Here is an 18048-nt window from a genome sequence, read left to right as displayed (position 1 = left end):
AAAAGAAACTTCCCAGGAGTCCTTTGGAAAAGAGCAACCTTCTGTTAGCCAATGACATTTCACCACATCATATTAGCCCGACCACCCTACAGACGCTATAAATTACACCCACTTGGATCCCCCCATGTGACTTCTCTGGCCCCTGTCTGATGGACCAGAGAACCTCCTCCGGGAAGCGCCCTGAATAAATCTTTCACTATTCCACACTTCGTGGCTTTGCCCTTCCTTCTTCCTGGGGGGGGAGAGGGGGGGCGGATACCTTACAATTGTGACCTCAGAAATGCTTTTTTTTTTGGAGTCAACTTCAGGCAAATAAACCTACTTTTTTTTTAAAGTCAAACCCTTCCCATTCTTTCTTTCTTTCTTTCTTTATTCATTTTAGAGAGGAGGGGGGAAGAAAGAGAGAGAAGGGGGAGGAGCAGGAAGCATCAATTCCCATATGTGCCTTGACCAGGCAAAGCCAGGGTTTTGAACCAGCAACCTCAGTGTTTCCAGGTTGACGCTTTATCCACTGCACCACCACAGGTCAGGCCAAATAAACCCACTTTAAATCACTCTGACTAGTATGAGAGCTGTTTGGGTGATAAAATCATTTATCTATCTTTTTTTTTTTTTTACAGGGACAGAGAGAGAGTCAGAGAGAGGGATAGATAGGGACAGACAGACAGGAACGGAGAGAGATGAGAAGCATCAATCATCAGTTTTTCGTTGCAACACCTTAGTTGTTCATTGATTGCTTTCTCATATGTGCCTTGACCGCGGGCCTTCAGCAGACCGAGTGACCCCTTGCTTGAGCCAGCGACCTTGGGTCCGAGCTGGTGAGTTTTTTTTTTTTTTGGCTCAACCCACATGAGCTTGTGCTCAAGCTGGCGACAGCGGGGTCTTGAACCTGGGCCTTCTGCATCCCAGTCCGATGCTCTATCCACTGCGCAACCGCCTGGTCAGGCTAAAATCCTTTTTCTTTTTCTTTTTTTTTTTTTTACAGAGGCAGAGATAGACAGGAACAGAGAGAGATGAGAAGCATCAATCATCAGTTTCTCATTGCGCATTGCGACTTCTTAGTTGTTCATTGATTGCTTTCTCACATGTGCCCTGACCGTGGGCCTTCAGCAGACCAAGTAACCCCCTGCTGGAGCCAGCGACCTTGGGTCCAAGCTGGTGAGCTCTTTGCTCAAGCCAGATGAGCCCACGCTCAAGCTGGCGACCTCGGGGTCTCGAACCTGAGTCCTTCCGCATCCCAGTCCAATGCTCTATCCACTGAGCCACCACCCGGTCAGGCTAAAATCCTTTTTCTTAATGACTAAGTTGGTAAATAACAATTTACATTACCACTTGCCATAATTCAGTCCGTCTACAAGGGTGACTTTTAAATATTCTGCCCAGAATTCAGTTCCTCTGGAAATAAGTCTGCTTCTCTGCTAACTACAGAACCAGCCATTGAACTACTGTGTGTATGTATGTGTTTGTGTTGTTTTAAAAATTAACTTGTGCCTGACCAAGCGGTGGCGCAGTGGATAGAGCATCGGACTGGGATGCAGAGGACCCAGGTTCGAGACCCCGAGGTTGCCAGCTTGAGCGCGGGCTCATCTGGTTTGAGCAAAAAGCCCACCAGCTTGAATCCAAGGTTGCTGGCTCCAGCAAGGGCTTACTCGGTCTACTGAAGGCCTGCAGTCAAGGCACATATGAGAAAGCAATCAATGAACAACTAAGGTGTTGCAACGCGCAGTGAAAAAACTAATGATTGATGCTTTTCATCTCTCTCTGTTCCTGTCTGTCTGTCCCTGTCTATCCCTCTCTGACTCACTCTCTGTCTCTGTAAAAAAAAAAAAAAAAAAATTAACTTGTAACAATGCTCTTCAGGTCACAGCTACTCCAGAGATGGAAAACTGCATGAGACTGTTTGACTGACATCCTATCAAACTCACTGGAGAAGGAAAGATTCCTGTCCTAGGATTCTGGAAATGATTGAAAACACAACGCTCATCGACCCTGGACCCATGAGCTCAACAGCAGTTTACCAGTGACCTGAAGGCTGGGGGAGGAGGACACTGCACACCCCGCAGGACACAGGGGCCATGACTCAGGACACAGTGGATAAGCAGAGGCTGTAGGAGGCAGGCTGTACCTATCAACAGGGAGAGAGGTCCCGGGAAGGATGTGACTGGCTTACTTAAGCAATATCGCAAACTGCTGGAGGACGGAAGCTTGAGATTCTGGGAGGAGTGAGAACTGTACCTTGTCCCAAGATAAAGAGCAGAGTGTGGGGGGAGGTGCTTACACTGAGGCCATCTGAGGCTCCCCATTTCATACGTCACGGCCGTACATAACAGTGAAACTTAGTTGCAGGTCTTACACCTTAGGTGTTCAATACATTTTTTTTTTTTTTTTTTTTTCATTTTTCTGAAGCTGGAAACAGGGAGAGACAGTCAGACAGACTCCCGCATGCGCCCGACCGGGATCCACCCGGCACGTCCACCAGGGGTGGTGCTCTGCCCACCAGGGGGCGATGCTCTGCCCATCCTGGGCGTCGCCATATTGCGACCAGAGCCACTCTAGCGCCTGAGGCAGAGGCCACAGAGCCATCCCCAGCGCCCAGGCCATCTTTGCTCCAATGGAGCCTCGGCTGCGGGAGGGGAAGAGAGAGACAGAGAGGAAAGCGTGGCGGAGGGGTGGAGAAGCAAATGGGCGCTTCTCCTGTGTGCCCTGGCCGGGAATCGAACCCGGGTCCTCCGCACGCTAGGCCGACGCTCTACCGCTGAGCCAACCGGCCAGGGCAATACATTTTAGTTCTGGGTACCAACACTAAGATATATTTACATAATAATATATCTATGAAAACAGATATGATAGTTCTATTACATAGCACACCTAAAAATTCTATTGTGACCCATGTTAATTGGGAATGCTTCAGAATTGTTCAGGAGAAAATGCTCTGAATTCAGACTTCCCCAACACCTGCTTCTCTCTTCGGTGGGAAAGCTGCTGAAACCCCACATACCAGCTGCAGCAACTGGGCAGCACAGAGGTGGACCTTCCAGCCTTGGGCACGACAGGACACTCCTTTCTGGTTAGCTATTTCCTGCAGCATAGCTTTCTTCTCCTCTGGAATCACAAAATAAAAAGTATACTTCAGTTTATAGAAAGCTAAAACCTTTGGTGTTCAAGCCACTCAAGTAAAAAAATATTGAAAAAATCTTTATCAAGATTTTTTTGGGGGGTGGTGGTGACACTGATCAATAAGAATTCATAGGTTTCAGGTGAATGTATATAGCATTTGAACTATAGACTGCGTTGTGTGCCCATCACCCAAAGTCAAATCATCTTCCATCATCGTTTACTTGTCCCTCTTAAATATCTTTAAATAAATAAATACTCTGAATTTATTAGGAAGAGAAGTCACAACATGAACAAAAGCTCTCTTTTTGTCCATCCAATAAGAATGCTTTAAAGGCATGCTCTGTTAATCTAGTGAATTCAAAAGATGTCAAGCTATTAATCTAACCTCTTAAAAGAGGAAAAATGGTCTTTAGGAGGCTAGAATCTTGGTCCTGTGTGATGCAGGCAAGCATGTGGAGAGTTGGGTATGAAGCCTTAGAAGTTCATTAGTGTTACCTAGATCTTAGAGAAATCACAAAAATTAAGTCTGAATAACTTAAATTTGTTTAGAAAAGTCCAGTGAAAGACAAACTAGGATTGAAGGGAGCTTGTCACAGGTGACTTCAGCTATACCTGAGAAATTTTAGTTACGGTGTAACTAGTATTTAAAACATTTATCTATGACATGGATAATTAAAATTACTTAAAAAAATTTTAATTTTAAATGCTAATCTTTTTATTTATTTATTTTTAATATGAGAGAAGGGGAGATAGTGGGACAGACTCCCACATGTGCCCTGACCAAGACCACTCGTCAACCGGCAACCCCATCTAGGGCCATGCTCCCACACTGAGCTATTTTTAGTGCCTCAAGTTGACTTTTTAGACCAAGAAAGCTATCCTTAGTGCCGGGGGTCATGCTCAAACCAACTGAGCCACTGGCTGCAGGAGGGGAAGAGGGAAAGAAATGGCAGAGGGAGGGGGAGAGAAGTAGATGGTAGCTTCTCCTGTGTGCTCTGACCAGGAATCAAACCTGGGACATCCACATACCAGGCTGACACTCTACCACTGAGCAAACTGGCCAGGGCCTGATTTCACATTTTAGATGCATTTGTGGACTTCATTACAATTATTAAAAAATAAAAAATGGCCCTGGCTGGTTGGCTCAGCGGTAGAGCGTCGGACTAGCGTGCGGAGGACCCGGGTTCGATTCCTGGCCAGGGCACACAGGAGAAGCGCCCATTTGCTTCTCCACCCCTCCGCCGCACCTTCCTCTCTGTCTCTCTCTTCCCCTCCCGCAGCCAAGGCTCCATTGGAGCAAAGATGGCCCGGGCGCTGGGGATGGCTCTGTGGCCTCTGCCCCAGGCGCTAGAGTGGCTCTGGTCGCAACATGGCGACGCCCAGGATGGGCAGAGCATCGCCCCCTGGTGGGCAGAGCATCGCCCCCTGGTGGGCGTGCCGGGTGGATCCCGGTCGGGCACATGCGGGAGTCTGTCTGACTGTCTCTCCCTGTCTCCAGCTTCAGAAAAATGCAAAAAAAAAAAAAAATATATATATATATATTTTTAGTTTGAAATACAGATTCATAGGAAGTTGCAAAGATAGTATAGAGATCAATCTGATAAGTAATTTTTATCTAGAACACATGAAGAATTCTTACAACTCAATAAAAAGACAAACCAACTAAAAGGGCAAATAATGCAAACAGACATCTCTCCAAAATATACACAAATGGCCAATAAACATTCAAAGATGCATTAGGCATTAGAGAAATGCAAATTGAAACCACCCTGATGCAATCATCTCCTGCCAACCAGCACAGTATAATAAAATAGTGAGCTGTGGTGAGGATGTGGGGAATCAGAAGCTTCATACACTGCTGATAGAAGACTAAAATGTATTTGTTTTAGAAAAAAGTTTAGCAGCTATTAGAATGTTAAATAGAGCTATCAAACAACCCAGAAATTGCACTCCTAGGTATATGTCCAAGAGAAATGAAAACAGATATCCACACAAACACTTGTACAAATGTTTGTAGTATTATTTTCATAATAACCAAAAAGTGGCAATAGCCCAAATGCCCCTCAAGTGATAAATGGACAAAATGTGGTATTAACATAAACTAGACTATTATCTAGCAATAACAAGTAATGAAGTACTGATACATGCTATAACACGGATGAACTTTAAAACATGCTATGTGCAACAAGCCAGCTACAGAAGACTGCATGTTGTGAGTCCACGCATACTAAACGTGCAACGTCAGGAAATTTAGAGACAGAAAGTATTCCAGAGGTTGCCCAGGGTTGACAGGTAGGGGGAGTGAAGATGGAAGGATTGGGGATGAAGGTTACAGGGTGTGGAGTTCCTTATTGAGGTAATAAAAATGTTTAAAAACTAACCGTAGTGATGGATGCACAATTCTGTAAATACATTAAAAACCACTAAATTATATATTCAGTATGTGAATTATATCTCAATAAAGCTATTTAAAAAATAGTATAGAGAAGTCAGGTTTACCCCACTGGCTACCTCTTACGTAACTCCAGCGCAATGTCAAACCCAGGAAATCGCTTCGAACGTGGAGTGTAGTTTCAGCACGAGTGCAGATGCTTGTGACCACCACTGCAGTCAAGAGTCAGAACTTGTGCATTAACACAAAGACCTCTAGCATGTATACCCTGTGGTCACACCACCCCTTCTACACCATTACCCCTAGCATTCTCTGTATACTCATTTCGAGAATGTGAAACAGATAGGAATCACATGGTATATGTCCCTTAGTGACTGGCTTTTCCCACTAAGCATAAGCATAATGCCCTCAAGATCCATCCAAGCTGTGTGTGATAAACAGTTCTTCCCTTTTCATTCCTGAGTAGTATCCAGTAGTATCAGTTTATTAAACTATTTGCACACTGATAGTCATCTGCTTGTTTCCAGTTTTTGGCTATTACAAAAAGTGGCTATGAACACCTGTGTACAGGTTTTTGTGTGAACATAGGTTTTGATTCTTCTGGGATAAATGCTCAGGAGTTCAATTGTTGGGTAATGGGAAAAGTGTAGATTTCACTTTTTATGAAATCACTAAGTTATTTTACAGAGTAGCTCAGTAATGTATAAGCATGTTATGCTAACCTGCTCCCTAGTGAGACTGGTGAAAAATTTTAAAATAACCATATAAACCTCAGGAAAAGTTTTTAAGGGTAAATAGCAAATGCAGAAACATTTATTCAAGCAAATCTACTAACATGTGGTAAAACCAAGTCTGTGGTATTTTTTTTTTAAGTCTGTGGTATTTGAGGGGACCGTTCCCTTGTTTGTCCCTCCTCCCAGCTTAGTGAGGCAGAGATTCTATTCCACAAGTTGAGTTCCCTGTCCTCCAGGCAAAGGGCTTTTTTCCCAGGAGGAGTTGGATACTTGTTGCTGAGGCTAAGTCACAGGTGAACACAATGAGATGTGCGGTTCCCCCTGTTCAGCCCCGCTCATGGAATGGAGACTGTACCTCAGGCCAGACATACTGAGAACACTGGCATGCCAGAAGCCCGCCTTCTGGCTTGTGAAGTGCTGATTTCACACCAAGGGAGGCAAGTCAAGAGATCTCAAGCTGCTCACTCCTCTTCCATCCAGAGTACTTGCCTCCTAGAGAGCAGGGAGCTACTCAGAGAGAAGGTTATGAGGACATCCAGCTCCCACCTCCACAGCCCTAGTCTCAGAGATTCTTCCTAGAGGGGCAAACAGTCCATACAACAGGTAGCTTCTCATCTCATCCCATTTGTAAAAGGGTGACGTCCAGCATAAAGGTGCCCTGAGAAGAGGGAGGCTGCAGTGAAAGGCAACTGAGAGGAAACTCATAGATCTAATGAGGACACAGCCCGACTGGGGGCTGAAAAGTGTGGAGGACAGAATAAGAACGAAATCTGGGAGAAGCCCTTTTGGGGGCAGAACAAATACCCACCACGGACCTCAGAAACCACTCTGACAAGTACAGTTTAACGGGTTACTTTGCTGAGAAATGTCCTCTGTGTTCCCAGGCAAATTCCAGAATATGCTGTGTTCTAGCAGAGCACATATAGCCAGCAATCAGTGGGGTGTATCTGCTGGGTGTGATCAGGAAGAGAGGGAAAGAGCCTACAGTGCCACTCTGTCCTAGGAGACTGGGCATGCATGCCCAAAGCTGCACCACCCTGAGAAGCAACAGCAACAGCAACAGCAGCTTCAATCTTGAAGGTGTGGGTGGGTGGTGAGACTTCACCACTAAAATAACCCAGCCAGTCACTAAACGAATAAAGAAGCAAATAACAGTAACAAACCAGGTGGGGATGCAGTGCCCAGAGGTGCTACAATATATTATCTAGATAATGTCTACCCTGGCCTGTGGTGGCGCAGTAGATAAAGTGCTGACCTGGAATACTGAGGTTGCCAGTTAAACCTTAGGCTTGCCTGGTCAAGACATGTACAAGAAGCAATCAATGAACAGTTAAAATGAAGCAACAATGTGTTGATATTTCTCAATCCCCATCTCTCTCTCTCCTCTCTGTAAAATCAATAAATAAAATCCCCCTCACCCTTTTTTTTAAGCAAGAGGGAGAGAGATAGGGAGGCATACTCCCACATGTGCCTGGCAACCCTGCCTGGGGCTGATGCTTGCTTGGACTGACCAAGCTATCCTTAGTGCCTGGGACTGATTTTCGAACCAATCGAGCCACTGGCTGCAAGAAGAGAAGAGAGAGGCCTTGGCAGGTAGGCTCAGTGGTAGAGCGTCAGCCTGGCATGTGGAAGTCTTGGGTTTGATTCCCAGTCAGGGCACACAAAGAAGCACCCATTTGCTTTTCCACCCTTCCCCCTCTCTTTTCCCTTTATCTCTCTCTTCCTTTCCTACAGCCAAGGCTCCACTGGAGCAAAGTTGGCCCAGGTGCTGAGGATGACTCCATGGCCTCCACCTCAGGCGCTAGAATGGCTCTGGTTGCAATGGTGCAACAACCCAGATGGGTACAGCATCGCTCCCTAGTGGGCTTGCTAGGTGGATCCCGGTTAGGTATATGTGGGAGTCTGTCTCTCTTCCCACTCTCACTTCAGGAAAAATAAACACACACACATACACACACGGAAGCGAGAAAGGGGAAGAAAAGCTGATGGTCGCTTCTCCTGTGTGCCCTGACCAGGGATTGAACCCAGGACTTGTATGTGCTGGCTGACAGTCTATCAATGAGCCAACTAGCCAAGGCCAATAAAATGTTTAAAAAATAATATAAATAATGTCCTGTTTTCTTACCAAAAATGGTGAGTAATGCAATAGAAACAGGAAAGTATGATCCACACATAGGGGAAAAGAAGGCAACAGAAACTGCTTGTGAGGATGACCAGATGTCACTTACTAGAAAAAGATTTCAAAGCAGGCATTATGAATAAATTCATGGAATGAAAAACAAGCATTAGTAAAAAGATGATTATGTCACATTGAAGAGAGAATGTAAAAGAGAAAGAAAAAAAATAGAAGGGAAAATTTTGGAGTTAAAAAGTACAATGAAAAACTTTAAATCCAGAGGGAGTCAACAGTACATCTGAACTGGTGCAAAAGAGAACGGATACAACTTAAGGCAGATTGAGAGATAATGCAAGGTGGCCTGACCAGGTAGTGGCGCAGTGGATAGTGTGTCAACCTGGGAAGGTGAGAACACAAGTTCAAATCTCTGAGGTTGCCCGCTTGAGTGTGGGATCACAGACATGATCCCATGATGGCTGGTTTGAGCAAGGGGTCACTGGCTCAGCTGGAGCCACCCCCCTCCAGTCAAGGCACGTATGAGAGAAAGCATTTGTTATGTGGATTTATTTCTGTTTTCTCTTCTATTATAGTCACCTCTGTCTATCCTGCTGCAAATACCACTCTTGTGATTATTGTAGTTAAAACATAGGCTTTTCTCTAATTTTTCAAGATTTTAGCTATTTTAACACCTATGCCTTTCTATATACATTTTAAAATAAGCTTTACTGTGTCTACAAAAGCCTGCGATTTTGTCAGGAACTGTATTAAATGTATTCTTCAATCTAGAGAGAACTGACATCTTTGTATTGCCTTCTAATCTATAAACATTGCATGTTTTTTTCAAAGTTTTCATAAGTTCATCACAAGTATCTAAAAATTACAACTAATTTTTGTATTATACAGATTGTTTTCTTTCCAAAGAAACCCTTAAATTTTCTATGTAGATAATAATGTTATCTACAAATAATGACAGTTTTATTTATTTCTTTCCAACATGTATAGCCTTTTATCTCTTTTTCTTGCCTTAAGGTATGACTAGAAGTTCCAGTTCTATTCTGAGTAAGAGTGGTGAGAGAGGACAGCCTTGTCTGTTTTGATAATCTCAGGTAAGAAGCATTCAGTCTTTCATCATTAAGTATAATGTTAACTGTAGGTTTCTATAGACTTCTTACTCTTCCTATTGAGTTTTTATTAAAAAAAAGAAAAAAAAAGGTGTTGAGCCCTGATTGGATGATCCAGTTGGTTAGAGCATAGTCCCAGAGTGCAGAGGTTGCTGGTTCAATCTCTGGTTAGGGCACAGACAGGAACAGATCTATGTTCCTGTCTCTGTCTCAAATCAATAAAATAAACATAAAAAAGTGTTGAATTTTGTCAGAGAACATTTCTGTTTTTTTATTTTATTTTATTTTTTTTTATTTATTTATTCATTTTAGAGAGGAGAGAGAGAGAGACAGAGAGAGATAGGGGGGAGGAGCTGGAAGCATCAACTCCCATATGTGCCTTGACCAGGCAAGCCCAGGGTTTCGAACCGGCGACCTCAGCATTTCCAGGTCGACGCTTTATCCACTGCGCCACCACAGGTCAGGCAAGAGAGAACATTTCTGCATCAAGTAATATAATCATGTAATTTTTCTTCTTTAGCCTTTGTTGTGGGATGAATTGTATTCCGTACCCCACAAATGATATACTGAAGTCTTCAACCTTGGTACCTAAAGTGTGACTTTATTTGGAAGTAGGGTCTCTGCAGATGTAATAAAAAAGTAGTTATACTGAAACTAGAAAGCCCAGCGGTCATATGAAATGACCGCTGTTCTAGATATTATAAATTGTAATTAAAATGATTTGTGCAAAGGTGTCTGCTAATTCAAACTGAATTACCCAGGGCAGGCGGCGAGGACGCCCCTTTGCTTAGTGCTCCATGGGGTTTCCCCCTTCTACTTGCTTAATTGCTTAAAGTAGAGTGCAATGAAGGAAACCACTGGCGGTACATTTCTTAAGAGCCACCGCTAGCTCAATAAATAAAGGTGACTTAAATATGTTTTAATCCTTTTTGCGTTTCGGTCAGCATTACTCTGTCGTTTTTTTGCATTTCTCTCCTGCCTTTGTTCAAGGGACTCATTTTGTCGAGACAGGCTTTTTTGTCTTGCATCTGAGGCAAGCCTTGTTTCTCTATTCTTATCAGTCTCATTTTGCCGAGAAAGACGCATTTGCTCTGCAACTGAAGCAAGCCTTGTCTTTCTCTGCTCAGTGGTTTTTGTCGAGAAAGCCGTTTTTGTGCAGCTTTAGCTCCTTTTCTCTCCTCTTCAGTGCTGTATTTTCTAGGAGGCATTCTTAAAAGAAATTACGTTAAGACGTAGTTTTTAAGTAAAACTGATGCTTGCCAATGCAAACAAATGTTCACCTTCCCCCTGACACGCTCAATTTGCGTTCAGCCTTAAATTGTTTCAAAAGCAGATGATTGCCAATGCAAACAAATGTTCACCTTCCCCCTGACCCGCTCAATTTGCGTTCAGCCGTGGCAACTTCACCCCATTGTCTAGTACAGTTACGCAAGCAAACAAGAAGCTATTGGCGACAGACACTTAAGCCGCACATAATAAAGATTAAGGTAAGGTGGGCACTGAATCCAATGACTCATATCCTATAAGAGGGAAAGAACCTGACCAGGCAGTGGCACAGTAGATAGAGCGTCGGACTGGGACATGGAGGACCCAGGTACAAGACCCTGAGGTCGCCAGCTTGAGCCCAAGGTCGCTAGCTCGAGCAAGGGGTCACTCGGTCTGCTGTAGCCCCCCTTGTCTCTTGGTCAAGGCACATATGAGAAATCAATCAATGAACAACTATGAAAACGCAATGAAGAACTGATGTTTCTCACCTCTCTCCCTTCTTGTCTGTCTGTCCCTATCTGTCCCTTTCTCTGTCTCTGCCACAAAAAAAAAAAAAAAAAAAAAAGAGGGAAAGAGTGGACATGCTACTTACATATTGCTGGAGTCAATTTATTACTATTTTGTTCAGTATTTCTGCTTCTATATTCATGAGGAATACTGATTTCTAGTTTTCTATACTGGAGGACTCCAGCAGAGCAAGTGGCCCCTTACTCAAGCCAGCAACCTTGGGCTTCAAGCCAACGACTATGGGATCATTTTCATGATCTAATGCCCAGGCTGGCAACCCTGTGCTCAAGCTGAATGAGTCTGCGCTCAAGCTGGTGACCTCGCAGTTTTGAACCCTGGACCTCCGTGTCCCAGGCCGACTCTACTGCACCACCAGCGGTCAGGTTTCAATCCTGTTATTTGTAATCCTTTTTCTTTTTCGGTCTTGCTAGAGATTTAATTTTATTGATCATTTTCAGTTTTTGTTTTCTTGACTTTTGTAATTTCCTGTTCTCAATTTCATTAATTTCTGCTATCTTTATTATTTTCTTCCATATGTTTTCTGTGAGTTTATGAGGCTCTTTTTTTAGGTTTTTTTTTTTTTTTTTTTTTTTACAGAGGCAGAGATAGACAGGGACAGACAGACAGGAACGGAGAGAGATGAGAAGCATCAATCATTAGTTTCTCGTTGCGCGTTGTGACTTCTTAGTTGTTCATTGATTGCTTTCTAATATGTGCCTTGACCGTGGGCCTTCAGCAGACCGAGTGACCCATTGCTGGAGCCAGCGACCTTGGGTCCAAGCCAGTGAGCTTTTTGTTCAAACCAGATGAGCCCGCGCTCAAGCTGGCGACCTTGGGGTCTCGAACCTGGATCCTTCCACATCCCAGTACAACGCTCTATCTACTGCGCCACTGCCTGGTCAGGCTCTTTTTAGTTTTTTGATGTAGGATTTTTTTTTTTTTTTGTATTTTTCTGAAGCTGGAAACGGGGAGAGACAGTCAGACAGACTCCCGCAATGCGCCCGACCGGGATCCACCCGGCACGCCCACCAAGGGATGATGCTCTGTCCCTCCGGGGCGTCGCTCCGTCACGACCAGAGCCACTCCAGCGCCCGGGGCAGAGGCCAAGGAGCCATCCCCAGCGCCCGGGCCATCTTTGCTCCAATGGAGCCTTGGCTGCGGGAGGGGAAGAGAGAGAGAGGAAGGAGAGGTGGAGGGGTGGAGAAGCAGATGGGTGCCTCTCCTGTGTGCCCTGGCCAAGAATCGAACCTGGGACTTCTGCACGCCAGGTCGACGCTCCACCACTGAGCCAACCGGCCAGGGCCTGATGTAGGAACATTGATGGAGATTTTTCCTTTTGTTTAATACCCTGGTCAGCACTGTGGCTCGCGAGCCACATGCAGCTCTTTGGCATCTTGAGTGTAGCTCTTCCACAAAATACCACGTGTGGGCGCTACCTCGATAAGGAATGTACCTACCTATATAGTTTAAGTTAAAAAAAAATTGGGCTCTCAAAAAAAGAAATTTCAATTGTTGTACTGTTGATAGTAGGCTCTGCTGACTGATGAGTTGACTGATGAGTTGCATTTAGTACTATAAATTTCCCTGTTGGTACTTGTTTAGTTGCCTACTATATATTTTGATTATGTTGTATTTCATTTTCATTTACTTTATGTATTTTAAAAAATTTATCTTAGAGAAGACAAGATGGCGCTGGAGTAGGCGAATGTACCAACATCCACCTCCCAGAACCAAAGTAGATTACAGAATAATTTTAAGAACTATCATCTGGAAAAACCAACATTGGACTAAACTAAGAGGACTCTTCAACCAAGGAACACTGAAGAAGGCACACCGAGAATGGTAGGAAAAGCGGAAATGGGGAGAGGGATGCCCAGCTCCCTAGAGCGAACAGCAGCCGGGAGAGACTTATGTGGCGAGAAGTTTAGCAAAGAGGGGAGGGTCCTGAGCCCCAGAGCCCAAAAAAGGCATAAGGACAGTATTTAGCTGGAAACAAGTCAGGATACTGTTTGCGAGAAAGAGACTGATTTCTCAGACCCAGGATCCTTCTTAAAGGGACCATGCAGAAAACCTCTCTCACAACCACTCACCTGGGGCTCCGGGGGACGGGGAGAGAGGAGAGTACCAGAGTAGCAGGAAGAGAGTGTAATCTAGGAGGCACAGGGAGAAACATTTTGGGAGATAGCCACCCTAACCCCTGGGACAAGTCACTCCCCAAATCTGAAGTGAATATTTCCCCCGGAAACAGCAATACCAGCAAAGGTAAGCAGAAGAGCAGCCAAACAAATTCCCCCGTTGTAAAGCCAGTAGCCAAGGCCACTATCACAGCAGCCTGGCCCATGCAGGTTCTCATTGGATTCGGACAGTCGATAAAAAAACAACGGAGCCAAAAACTGGTGGGCCACCATCTTTAATTCTAGCTTGCAACTGGCGGGCAAGTAAAAAACACACACTGGGCTCTAAAACCCACTCACATTCAGTGCTCACAAAGCTACTGACTTATCCGAGATTCCTAGAATCAAAGGTTTCTAGCTCACCAGACTTATTCATCTCTGTTCCCCATCTCCTTCCTTCTCCCTCCCTGCACAAACTGCACTAACTGGCTTCTCACTCAACACTCCGCCATCTTGGCTGCCTTTCCTGGCCTCCTCCACGTGGCCTTTCTCTGCTCTGCTCTCTCCTCTAATCATCCCAGGAACCAAGAGCGCAAGCTCCCATTCTGCCCCTATTTTTTTTTTCTTTAAAGATTATCTTATTTATTTATTTATTTATTTATTTTTACAGAGACAGACAGACAGGAACGGAGAGATGAGAAGCATCAATCATTAGTTTTTCATTGTGCATTGCAACACCTTAGTTATTCATTGACTGCCCTCCCATACGTGCCTTGACTGTGGGCCTTCAACAGACCAAGCAACCCCTTGCTCGAGCCAGCGACCTTGGGCTAAAGCTGGTGAGCATTTTTTTTTTTTGTATTTTTCTGAAGCTGGAAATGGGGAGAGACAGTCAGACAGACTCCTGCATGTGCCCGACCAGGATCCACCCGGCACGCCCACCAGGGGGCAACACTTTGCCCACCAGGGGGCGATGCTCTGCCCCTCCGGGGCATCGCTCTGTTGCGACCAGAGCCACTCTAGCGCCTGGGGCAGAGGCCAAGGAGCCATCCCCAGCGCCCAGGCCATCTTTGCTCCAATGGAGCCTTGGCTGCGGGAGGAAAAGAGAGAGACAGAGAGGAAGGAGAGTGGGAGTGGTGGATAGCAGATGGGCGCTTCTCCTATGTGCCCTGGCCAGGAAATGAACCCGGGGCCCCCGCACGCCAGGCCGACGCTCTACCGTTGAGCCAAACGGCCAGGGCGAACCCGGGACTTCTGCACGTCAGGCCGACGCTCTACCACTGAGCCAACCGGCCAGGGCCTCTGCCCCTATTTTATAGTGTAGAAATCCAAACCTTTAATCCAATATACAAAATAGGGAAGTCTCTAATACAAAGTCACTTATCAGAGACATGATGGGATTGTACCACCCCATATCAAAAAGGGTGGGAAAGGCTTAATCCCAAAACCAAGCCCCAGGCTACAAGGATTCTGCCTGCCCACAGCACAGAGAGACACACATTAATATAACCTGGGTTAACGGCCTCCACGTGGGCAGCGCCATCTTTAACAAAGTGAGCATAATACATTTTATCTGCCCAACACCCGCGGCACTCAGAGCAGAGTCGCTTTAGGAGGAGGGAGCTTTCGGGGCTACAGTAGGGAGTCTTAGGGTCTGATCTACAGTGCCCGCACCCCACACGGCTGAGAGCTCGCCAGAGGGTGGGCGGCGGCAGGACGTGGAGGCATGGTTCTGTTGGCTGGGGCAGAAGCTGGGTGGCCACCACTGGGCTCACGTGTGAGCTCAGTCTTGCCCCGCTTGGGAGGAGTAGGCGGGCAAAAGCGGTCAAGCCCAGCTGCCGGCTGCCTGTAATCCAGCCTGTGGGAGAAGGGAGGGAACCCCGGAGGGGTGAATACCAGCCCTTGAGTAAGGGCGCAGGAGCACAGCCTTGCCCCACCTGTGCAACCTAGGCTTGTGGCCTGACTTGGGAGCCAGCTCCTCCAGCGGGGGTGGAGCCAAAATCCCAGAACAGGCGGAGTTCTGCTACTGAGCTGAGCATGGGCACGCAGTCCTCCTCGGCAGGTAGAGCCAAGCCTAGTAGCGGTTCCATGAGCGGGCTCCTCCTGCAAGGGCGGGGTGAAAGCCCGGAAACAGGCGGAGACCTGCAGCTGAGCAAAGGTGTTTGCCAGTGCCCTCAGGACCGAGCATAACACCACCCATGGGGGCGGGGCAAAGGTCAAGGCCACCGAGGCTTGTGCACCTGAGCACGTGATCACAGCCACTCCCGTGAAGAGAAAATGCGGAGGGAGAAATGCGACACAAATGAACCCCAGAAAAGGACCTAAATGAATCAGATATAACCCAATTACCAGATGCAGAGCTTAAAGTAACGATTGCTAGGATACTCAAAGATATTAGAATAACAATAGATGGTCATTACGAACACCTAAATAGATAGCAGATATAAAAAAGGACATTGAAATAATAAAAAAGAATCAGTCAGAAATGACAAATACAATATCTGAAATAAAGAACATAATGGAAGGAATTAAAAGCAGGATGGATGAAGCGGAAAATCGAATCAGCGAGTTAGAGGACACGATAAATAAAGGCACAGAAGCAGAGCAGAAAAAAGAAAAGAGACTCAAAAAGTCTGAGGAAACTCTAAGAGAGCTCTGTGACAACATGAAGAGAAATAACATCTGCATCATAGGGGTTCCTGAAGAAGAAGAGAAAGAACAAGGGATAGAGACTTTGTTCAAACGTATCATAGCTGAAAACTTCCCTCAATTAAGGCAGGAAAACATCTCACATGTTCAGGAAGCACAGAGAACTCCATTAAGGAGAAACCCAAAGAAATCAACACCAAGACACATCATAATTAAAATACCAAAGCTAAGTGATAAAGAGAAAATAGTAAAAGGTGCTAGACAAAAAAAAACTATCACCTACAAAGGAGCCCCCATATGGATGACTTCTGACTTCTCAACAGAAACACTTGAGGCCAGAAGGGAATGGCAAGAAATATTCAAAGTTATGCAGAACAAGAGCCTACAACCAAGACTACTTTATCCAGCATGGCTATAATTTAAAATTGAAGGAGAAATAAAAAGCTTTACAGACAAAAAAAAACTCAAGGAATTCACTACAACCAAACCAAGGCTGCAAGAAATGCTAAGGGACCTGTTGTAAACAGATCAAAGGAGAAAAAGAATATAGCAAAGAGGAATACAGTTTTAAAGAATAAAATGGCAATAAACAATTACACATCAATAATAACTTTAAATGTAAATGGATTAAATGATCAGATCAGAAGACATAGGGTAGCTGTGTGGATATGAAAACAGGAACCATACATATGCTGTCTACAAGAGACACACCTTAAATCAAAAGATGCACATAGACTGAAGATAAAAGGATGGAAAAAAACATTTCACGCAAACGGAAATGAAAAAAAAAAGCTGGGTAGCAATACTTATATCAGACAAAATGGACTTTAAAACCAAGACCATAGTTAGAGATAAAGAAGGTCACTACATAATGATAAAGGGAGCAATCCAAAAGGAAGATATAACTGTTATAAATATCTACGCACCTAATATAGGAGCACCTAAATAGCAGACTTTGATGGACTTAAAGGGAGAGATCAACAGCAATACTATAATAGTAGGGGATTTCAATACCCCATTAACGCCTGACCAGGCGGTGGCGCAGTGGATAGAGCGTCGGACTGGGATGCAGAGGACCCGGGTTCGAGACCCCGAGGTTGCCAGCTTGAGTGCGGGCTCATCTGGTTTGAGAAGAAGCCCACCAGCTTGAACCCAAGGTCACTGGCTCCAGCAAGGGGTTACTCAGTCTGCTGAAGGCCCGCGGTCAAGGCACATGTGAGAAAGCAATCAATGAACAACTAAGGTGTTGCAATGCGCAATGAAAAACTAATGATTGATGCTTCTCATCTCTCTCCGTTCCTGTCTGTCTGTCCCTGTCTATCCCTCTCTCTGACTCTCTCTCTGTCTCTGTAAAAAAAAAAAATAAAAAAAAAAATACCCCATTAACATCATTAGATAGATCCTCAAGAAAGGAAATTAACAAAGAAACAGCAGACTTAAAGGACATATTAGATCAACTCGATTTAATAGATATCTTCAGAACCTTTCACCCTAAAACAGCAGAATATACATTCTTTTCAAGCGCTCATGGCACATTCTCTAGAATAGATCACGTTAGGGCACAACAAATTTAAGAAGACTGAAATCATATCGAGCACTTTCTCTGATCACAATGGCATTAAACTAGAAATCAACCACAACAGAAAAACTGAAAAACACTCAAACACTTGGAAACTAAATAGCACGTTATTAAATAATGAATGGGTAAACAATGAGATCAAAGAAGAAATTAAAAAATTCCTAGAAACAAACGATAATGAGCATACATCAACTCAAAATTTATGGGACACAGCAAAAGCAGTCCCGAGGGAAGTTTATAGCATTACAGGCATACCTCAAGAAGCTAGAAAAAACTCAAATAAACAACTTGACCCTACATCTAAAAGAACTAGAAAAAGAACAACAAGTAAAGCCCAGAGCTAGTAGAAGGAAGGAAATAATAAAGATCAGAGCAGAAATAAATGACATAGAGGCTAAAGAAACAATACAGAGGATCAATGAAACCAGGAGCTGGTTCTTTGAAAAGGTAAAC

The 18048-nt window shown here is 44.7% G+C and overlaps 1 protein-coding gene across 5 annotated transcripts in view; it reads right to left on the bottom strand.

Annotated features, from left to right (window-relative positions):
• SAP130 (Sin3A associated protein 130) overlaps positions 1-18048 on the bottom strand; it is a 107654-nt gene that overhangs the window by 7013 nt on the left and 82593 nt on the right. For all 5 annotated transcript variants that reach the window (XM_066280455.1, XM_066280453.1, XM_066280456.1 and 2 more), the window contains one exon: positions 2999-3102. In XM_066280455.1, the coding sequence (XP_066136552.1) occupies positions 2999-3102 (104 nt within the window). The remainder of the gene's footprint in view (positions 1-2998; positions 3103-18048) is intronic.

Source organism: Saccopteryx bilineata, chromosome 5 (assembly GCF_036850765.1).
Source record: "Saccopteryx bilineata isolate mSacBil1 chromosome 5, mSacBil1_pri_phased_curated, whole genome shotgun sequence".
Lineage (NCBI taxonomy): Eukaryota > Metazoa > Chordata > Mammalia > Chiroptera > Emballonuridae > Saccopteryx > Saccopteryx bilineata.
This window is presented reverse-complemented; position numbering and strand designations above follow the sequence as displayed.